This window comes from Malurus melanocephalus, unplaced genomic scaffold, assembly GCF_030028575.1.
Source record: "Malurus melanocephalus ecotype Western Australia unplaced genomic scaffold, MMel_1.1 scaffold_930, whole genome shotgun sequence".
Classification (NCBI taxonomy): domain Eukaryota; kingdom Metazoa; phylum Chordata; class Aves; order Passeriformes; family Maluridae; genus Malurus; species Malurus melanocephalus.
This window is the reverse complement of record NW_026624162.1, coordinates 2,222-11,419: the sequence shown is the minus strand read 5'-3', so window position 1 is coordinate 11,419 and position 9,198 is coordinate 2,222. Positions and strand designations below refer to the sequence as shown.

The window sequence follows — 9,198 nt, the reverse complement described above, 5'->3', positions numbered from 1 at the left end:
GGACCCCCTTGCCCTCTTGGGCACCAGCTGGAGGGAATAGTTGGGCAACTTCACAGTACTTTCCACAGCTCAGTCCCTAGTGCACTGAACATTTTCTCTCCCAGTTTGATTGGGGAATTTGTTATAACTTTGGTGAGAATGATGAATGATATAATAAAAAAAAAAGGAAAAAAGAAAAGAAAATCCCAGTAGAGTGAGTGTTGGAAAGAGATGAACTGCCTTGAGGGTTTTGATCCTGATGTTTAAATTCCAGTCTGCAATTCATGTCATGCTATTTTGTTACATTCTCTTTATAAACTCTGTGTTGTAATCACAGACTTTATGGCATGGTGTTCTGAAATTATCTAAACCTTTTTTCCGAGAATGCAATTCAATTTGGATTCTTATCTTGTTTAAGTTGAAATTCTACTGATTTCAAAAGGTTCAAATTACTTAAGGTCTTTGACCAAAGCCAAATATTTCTTTACAAGTTCAGAAAGAGTAGTAAATTATTGTTCATAGGGTCAAATCCCCCCCACTCCCAAAAGCAAACCAAGCACTATTAAAGGACATCTGCGGGTTTCTCCTTCTACACAGCATTTCACAGTGTGACAGTGCCTGGGTGTGTGAGAGAGAGAAGAAGCATGGAGAAGTCCGGGAAGAAATTTACTGATGTCTTAGACAAAGCAACAGTAGTTGCTAACTCAATGCATCGTGATGAAYTGCTTTTTTCTTACAAGGGAATTCCCTACCCTATCACTTTTTGCAGTCCTGAATCCTTCAAAGCCTTGGAGTCCTTTGAAGCCAGAAGTGATGATGTCATTTTGGCAGGATACCCTAAATCTGGTGAATATATCTTACTTTTTTTTCATAAATATGGTTATGTAATAGCAAGTAACAATGTTTGTACTAAATATATGCAATATATATTTCATGATACATAGTATCATGTATTATACCAAATAATAGTATTTATAATGTTCAGAAAATTTTGAAAATCGGATTTCATTCTCAAAAACCACAACAAATTAATTAGGAATATTTTATATGGGCGATTTTCCAAAATACTGAGGAAAACAATCTGATTTTCTTTTCTATAGCATGTAAAGATTTTTGCTCTCTTTGCTTTTCATAGTTATGAAGTTCAATGGACAAATTGAAGGGAATTAAAAAACAGTTTTWTATACCAGATATAGCTAGATATCTTGATATTGCAGGATATGCTCTCATATTTACATTTGTTAGGTTAAGAGCTTTATATTTTTACACAGAATGGAGCTTTCAGTACCTTCACATGCCATGCTGAATATTCTTTAGTTCATTTCACACTGATGTCAGGAAAGAGTTATCAAAAATATTTTTGTAGTCCTTGAAGTGATCACACTGTTCTTTAATTCTTGGGAAATCAAGAGGAGATCTTTGCTAGGTTTGCAAGTTTACCCTACATATTTGCTCCTTCTACCTGAAAGCACTGACCCACATCAGAGCCACAGGTTTGGGTTAGATTTGCCTCATATCCACTTTAATCTAGCTGTTTCTCTCTTCCAGCAATTGGTTCACACTGTCTTATAGTAGATACTCACAGCTGACAGAATTGTAAAGCTTTTGCTTTTTTATTGTATTTTCTTTTGGAAAAATGTTCCACACCAAAATGCAGTTGTTATGACTGCAGTGAGAAAGATGTAGAAGCCCAGTGTCCAGAAGTCAGGAAATGGTAAATCCAAGATGGGAGTTCCATACAGGCTCCTTGTGATGTTTTCAATAAAAATATAATAAATGTGTGTAGGAAAGTCACTTCATAGAGCTTTTTCCTACTGTTAAAGAAAATGAGCATAGAGTACAATTATCAGTTCTAGTTCTGCTCCCATGTACTGTGTACTGTGACCCATCTTTCTTCCTACAATAATCCAGCACACCAGAAAACACAGAATACTTTGAGTTCACAATACAGGTTTGCTGCCCCAGTCTCCCTTATATTTGTCACAGTAAAATTTATTAGTTGAATGCAGGTTTTCCTGGCGGAATCTTAGTAGTTCTTCTCCTTTGTTAATTAGTTTACAATGTGCAAGTTAATTTATGGTGTACTGAACCATTCAGGCTGGAGGAATATATTCTTATAAGGAGCCATGGTAGGATCCTGAGCAGTGATTGCCCAGACAGTCAGCTGTGATTGTACCACATGAAAGGAATCCAAGTAACTCACCTGGTAGTATGACCACCTCTTGACTGCCCTGACAAATCCATTTCTGTTTATTCCAAAAGTTTTACAAGATATTCTGTATCATTCTTCCTACAGGCACAAACTGGCTAAGTCAAATCTTAACTGACCTGATAGCTGTATCTCAAAAGAAAACACCGGGTAGTGAAAGCAGTGCAAGTGATGAAGATCTTGAAGAATTCCCCTATCTCGAAGTTGGAGATGTTGAGAAATATGAGGTGGGAACAGACTATGTATGAAAATTATCAAAATTACCTGCTTCAAATACTGAAGATATGATATATGAACTATTCCATTGTTGGATTAGAACTTTACCACTTCTCTTTATGGGACATCTGGTCAGGATGAATCTCATCTGGACTGTCAAATACTGAAGGATAAATGAACATTTCAATGGGAGTGAGAGGAGCACATACCCATGAATACACAGGAACTTCAGAAATTCAACAAAGCATCTTTTGTGTTTGAGAAGAGCTTCATGAAATGTCCAACAATGACATATTAGCTTTTGTCTCTTTTACTAGCTCTTCCTCTTCACCCCCTCTCTCAGTCCTTGAGACACCTCAGCTTTCATATATACCCAGTTAGAGTTTGTGCCTTACCTCTAGATTTGTTCCCTTGTCTAACAGAACTGCAGAGAATTATCACTGAAGAGAATTAACAGTGGATAGTCTTTCTCCAATTGCTCAGGGGCTTTTGAAACTTAGAGCTACTCAGAGCAGCCCACTAACATCCCAGGGTAACACTCAAAAAAAAAACAACCCAACCCAACACTGCCATCAGCCAATAACTGTTGATAAGTTTATGAAGGCAATAATTTAGCACAGCGTAATGAAAAGAATACTTGTACTAACTGAATTGTCCACTTTCCTCYTTCCAATTCTTAAAGCGAATGACCAAATTACCTTCTCCAAGATTCATGGTTACTCATCTCCGWCCTGAAAATCTTCCCAAGTCCATCTTCAAAAACAAAGTCAAGGTGAGTGCTGATTTTAATGTATTAAAAGCAAACACTTAAATAGATTTGTTTTTTTTTAAAATTGAATGTAGTACTTTTCTGCCAATTTTCAGAATCTCTCTGATACTTAAGCATTTCCACATACCTGTTGAAGTATTGCCATTCATGTCACTTAACCTCAGTTTGTCCTTATTGGCACCTTTGTGACAGTTTCCACAAGGGAGTTGCAGGACTTGAACAAATCCTCCAGAGGCAAAATGCAATTTGACATGATTTCCTGTGGGAGAAATTTTATGGTGTTATTGCAAGTGAGAGCTTCAATGTGTCACAATTCAGAGAGAATTTGTATTTTTGTCATTTTTCCGTGCTATTGAAATCATGAACTATGCTTGCATTGAGAAAAACATATTTAGATTCTGCCTCATTAATCTGGTTGTTCTGTGAAAGATAGTAAGTATAGGCCACCATTTTCTCATGGTACCAAATGAAAGTTAAATACTGCACCTTCTGCATTTGGAATGAAATTGCTACTTGTGCAAGTAGCACGCAAGTTGTTAGAAGTCTTCAACTGTAGTTATAAAGTATATTATTAGTATTTTTTATTGCAATAGTCTGCYTTGCTTTTCTCTACAAATAATTATTTTTTTCCCTAGATATTGTTACTGATTCGTAATCCAAAAGATGTAGCTACATCATTTTACCATTTTTCCAATGGCCTGGCTACTCTTCCCTCCTATGAGACCTGGGATGATTTCTTCACAGATTTCATGACAAAGAAAAGTACAGTATATCATTCTGTCTGTGTCAATTATCCTGTGATTTGTCTTTGTCTAAAAAAAACCTTGTASTCCACTAAGTCAGCTTCACTAGGATGTTTTGATTTACACTGCAAAAGCACAGATTAAAGACAAAGTCCAGAATTTGAACTGAAATTTACAGTAATTGTCTTACTGTTGAGGATAAATCCTTGTCAAAACTGCACTTGCACAAATGTGTTTTATTTGTACAAACTAATATTTTTTTCTGGAAGAAGCAGCTCTTCCTAATCTCTATCTCGGATTCCCTTTACCGCTCCTCTCCCATGTCCATCATCCTGTGTCCATATAGACATATAATCACCTCCATGCCAAAGGAATTATTTGGACTAAGTCTAATGCATTAAAAAAGAGAGAAAATAATACCACTAATTTGAAATTATATGAGTTTGGCACGTGACCAGCAGAAGGGAGGGTTCAACAAGATTTTAGACTGCATTAAGGGAGTCTGCATGATGGTCTGCAAGATTATGGGTTTTTGGTGGACTCACAGCWGTCTTGAAATACTAACAAGTTCTAGTGTTCTAACTTACAAATGGTATCATATGCCTGAGCCTGGAGCAACACCTATAATTCCCACAGAAGTGTGTGAACTCTGCCATAGAMATGATTAATAAAACCCTTGGCTGAATCAACTTAATGAGGACAACTAGGTTTATTTTATAAGGAGCTTGTATAATCTTCAGTTATGCTTCATCACAGGATTCTTCTGTTTTATTTAGTGGTCTGGGGATGCTACTTCGAATATCTTTTGGAATGGAACAAATAYGCGGATAAGGAAAATATTATGACAATAACTTATGAAGAGCTAAAAGAGGTAAGGTTATCCACAGTTACAATATTTTATACTTCAAGAGACATTTATTTCTTTAACCAATTCACTGTTATGCTCATGTAGGGTATTCAAACCGTGTGAGAAAGATTCTTCTCTCAAGGGAAGAAAAGGTGAMCTTCAAACTTAAAGACCTTCTTAAAATATTGTTTGTGAAAATGTTTCTTGTTTTTTTATTTTTCTGCGATATAAGCCCAAGAAATAATTGTAAACCTAAATCCCCAATAATTTTTTTGGGAGGAGCTTTTATGTACTCAACAGTGTAGATTTTGCTCACCTGTAAATCATAGATAATCTTTTGCAATCTATAGGAAGACAGCTCATATCTCCTCTGAAATTATGGAGAAGAGAAGCACTATGGACCACTCTAATCCTACTGAACTCTATGAATATTCTATGTATGCAGCCWGCATGCAGATACAGGGAAATGTAAACCCGCTGGAAGCAGCATAAYTGGTTTGAAAGTCACGTCGTATCTTACATTCCTGTTCCAGAATCGTGCCCTGGGTGTGAAAAACATCGCTGCTTTCTTTGGAATTCCACTGACTGAGGAAGAGCTTCAGCTYGTGGTARACAGGAGCAGCTTCCAGTCTATGAAGAAGAACTCAGACAAGACCCATGGGGCATTTGGCAATGTTCTCTTTCGCAAAGGTAGGAAGTTCCAAGTGACTCAGAGGTAGAAATGTCACACTCTCAAGAACTTGGCCCATCCTTTGGTTCTTTTTACTGTGCACAAATCATCATTGCAAGTTAGCATCAAGCAGGTTATCACTGCTTTGCCTGAGAGGACCRTTCAAGGAGCACTGGTGAGGAAGATACCCAGAAAAGCTCTGACAGCAGAGCCTATTTTAGAGGCTCACAGATGGCTGACAGGAAGGAAGAACTGTCATGTGAATGAACYCCTCTCCACCTCTGTGCCTGGATCACCAATTGCCCAATCAATTGCCACTCAAGGACTACCCAAGCAGGCAGCAGTGGGTCAAACTCAGCTGGTGTGAAGTCGCCACACTTTTCAGGAGAACGTAGGAATCTTCTGAAATGGCCACTGCCAAATGCCTGTTCACYCTCCTGCATTAGCAGTAAGCCAAGCAWGCAAGAATCCAGGGACACACAGGAGAGGAAACCAAAGGGRACAACTGTTGTAGTGTAGTGTAGAGGACACCGACATGAGGAGGCTAACCTGGCTGTCAGAATCTATTTCGGTATTTCACATTAAAGAAGTCACTGGATAGAAACTCAAGCTGCCCAAGGAGCAGAAACCCAGCTCTGCCTCCTGACAGGTGATTYTTAAYCAATTCTTCATGATCTTCCRCTTTGCCAGTCAARACTGACTGGAGAAAAGAGATGTAGAGAAACAGGACTTTAAGCTGCCTTTTGAACACAGTCACCTAAAGTGGAGCATGTTTGTTTGCATTATAGCAAAAGATTATTTACATATATGTACTGCCACTGATTTAGCAAAATTATAATGGTGTAGAAAAATGTTTTATCTGGAAAATGGATTAACACTATTTAGTGTACAATGCAACAAGAATGACAGATCTATAGAATGAAAAATAATACCATTTCTTGGTTTTCAAGAGTTTCTTTGCTTCTTTGAAGGTGGTGTAAGTGACTGGAAGAATCTTTTCACTGAAGATCAGAATGAGAAAATGGACAAAGTATTTGAAGAACGGATAGCAGGCACTAAACTTGGAAAWAAGTTGAAGTATGACTTGTACTGCAAAGCCTGAAGAGTAATGAAACGTCCTTAGAGCAAGAGCTTTCCAAGGCAGATTCAGATCACCTGAATGCCATGTACTAGAAAAATAAATCAAATGATYCAAGCACCTTAGAATTCATGTAATAATCATTGCAGCGATCTTCATAGCAACAATGAKGAACGATGGGCATTTCTTCTACAAACGTTTGCTGAAGAACATGTCAACTAACCATATGTACAACCATATTKACAAAAAACTCAACAGCGCTCTCCCAGTAGCTGTAACCTGGAGGGAAATGCCCGTCTTCTTTCTAGCCAAATGTTTCAAATCAGGCAACATCTTCACAGAAAATATCTCTAGCAAAAATATGGATATGATGCAATCCTGATGAGAGCAGATATCGTCCATGCAACCAGCATAAAGTAAATCAAAGCTAGAGGGAGGGAAATAAATGGGAATAGGGATCAGGATTCTTAAGACTTTTCACCTCTCTGAATGCAACATACCAAGATGGATTTCAGATTTTGGGCTGGTGTTAGCAGGCAAGATTCACTCAGGAGYACTGCTTTTCATAGGATCATAGAGTAGCCGAGATTGGAAGAGACCTTGAAAAATCATCTGGTCCAACCTTTCATGAGAAAGGCAGCCTAGAAGAGACTCTATCTAGATATCATATTTTGAAAATCTCCAGTGATGAGGACTCTACCATGCACCTTGGGTCATTGTTCCAGAAAATGCTTTTTCTTGCTGTAAGGAATTTACTTCATGTATCAAGATTAAACCTTGCCTGGCGCAACTTGAACTCATTGCCTGTTTTCTTCTCCATGTGGTGTCTAGTGAATAGAGAGCCTCTATCCTCTCTTTAGCTACCCTTTAAGTAGTGGAAACTGTGAGGAGGTTGTCCCTGAGCCTTCTCACCTTTGTGGTCCTCCCGTAGAACCCTTCTGGTTTGTCTGTGTGTTTCTTGAAAATTATTATACTGAGACAGTGAGATCGTCAAGAGTGATTGTGTGAGACATTGCTATACCCAGCTCTATTGCACTGCCATTGGTATTTACCTCTTACCTCTCTGAACAGCATATTTCAGACTTGTCCAGGGACCAGCAGCCACCTATTCCAGAAATAAAAGCAAAATACGGTTCTTTAATCATAGTTAAATTATAAAATGGAAAATCCACACCCAAATTATAGATTCATCATCTAAGCAGATAAAGATGTAAAAATAACTGGATAAAGAATAAAGTGTAAAGTATTAAAAAACATTCTGTGTCATTTTTCTCAAGCTGGTTACTTCTGCTTGAACATATGTGAACATGAAGAGTTTTGCAAAGAAACAGGAAYGGTGGAAGTCATACAATATTCAGAAAAAATGAATGGATTCAAAAGCAGAGCAGCACAAAGTCCTGATGCAGGCTGTCTTTGAACAATTACAAGTTATCTGTAGGACACCTGAAAGGTACCAGATGCCAGGAGGAGAACATATATAATAGCTGTGTTTGAACACTTGAGAAGGAAGAATCAAAACAGAGCTGCCACCTGAACTTGATATGTAGAAATGCACTAGAGAAAGTGACAAAACAACTAACYATGAAACTTTTTGAGCATAATAAAATAGTAAATATAAATCAYGTCAAAGCAGTTTGTGTTCCTTCCTAAGATAACTCGCTTTTTGAGTAAGCCATTGACAGAAAATACAGAGGGTGACAGCCTTGCAGAATGCCTGAAATTGTATAAAATACACCAATAAAAGGTTCAAATTTATGTGGAGATGGCAATGTACAAATGTGGTTATAGAAATGAAAGCACTGAATGTAGATTTACATTCTTAGAAATTCATACATTGCCAATAAAAGGCATTCAGAAGCATTGTCACCACAGAAATACTTTCAGGAATATCCACTTGATGACCTGGGTATTACAAACTCGGTTGTAAWACTGTGCTCATGATCAAACTGCATATACTGATTGACAGCAAAATTGGGAAGGTAATTAAAGCAATATCCTTTAGTGGCTGAATCCTGATCATATTCAATATTGTTTTTAACACTGGTGAGCAGACTGATATCATATATTGTATCATTAATGTGTGACTTTTAAGTCTTGGGACCAGAATAGAGTGATKAAAGTACTAAGGGAAAATGGCAAAACAATTTGAAACATAAATTGAGAAGACTAGGAAAGACAAAGTTTAGTAAAGGTAAGTCTAAAATACTATATTTAGAAAAGGAGTCCAAAGGCTCAGGAACTTGATGGGGTTAAACCARTCAGGCAGCAGCTGGCATTAAAAGGCCTGAGGAATCACACTCAGCAAGGACCAACATGATGACAGCACTAGAAAAAGAGGCTCATATCTTATTCTGGTCTTGCTGATCTGATGGCAAACCAGACCATTAAAAAAACATGTTTTTTAATACTTTACACTTTATTCTTTATTCTTTATCCAGTTATTTTTACATCTTTATCTGCTTAGACCATCTTGCTGATCTGATGGCAAACCAAACCTGTTTCTGCAGTTTATTCTCTCCTTGAATTGAGTCATTTTGTGCCCTTACACTCTCAATCTAAAAGACAGAGCTATTCAGGGCAGTTACACCTCATGCGCTTTGGCTAGATCAGAGATACTCTGTGGGCCCTTGCATTCAGTGGGGTAAGGAGATGGAAGAAGGGAGGATTGAAAAGGGAAGGAAGCTGTC

The 9,198-nt window shown here is 37.7% G+C and overlaps 1 protein-coding gene across 1 annotated transcript; it reads left to right on the top strand.

The window, feature by feature from the left end:
- Positions 1–539: 539 nt before the first annotated feature.
- LOC130585619 (sulfotransferase 6B1-like) lies at positions 540–7,743 on the top strand. The gene is made up of 7 exons (XM_057386193.1): positions 540–825; positions 2,276–2,415; positions 3,087–3,176; positions 3,809–3,935; positions 4,693–4,787; positions 5,297–5,453; positions 6,405–7,743. Exons 1-7 carry the CDS (start codon positions 624–626, stop codon positions 6,533–6,535), a joined length of 942 nt encoding a protein of 313 aa, XP_057242176.1. The 5' UTR covers positions 540–623; the 3' UTR covers positions 6,536–7,743.
- Positions 7,744–9,198: the final 1,455 nt, after the last annotated feature.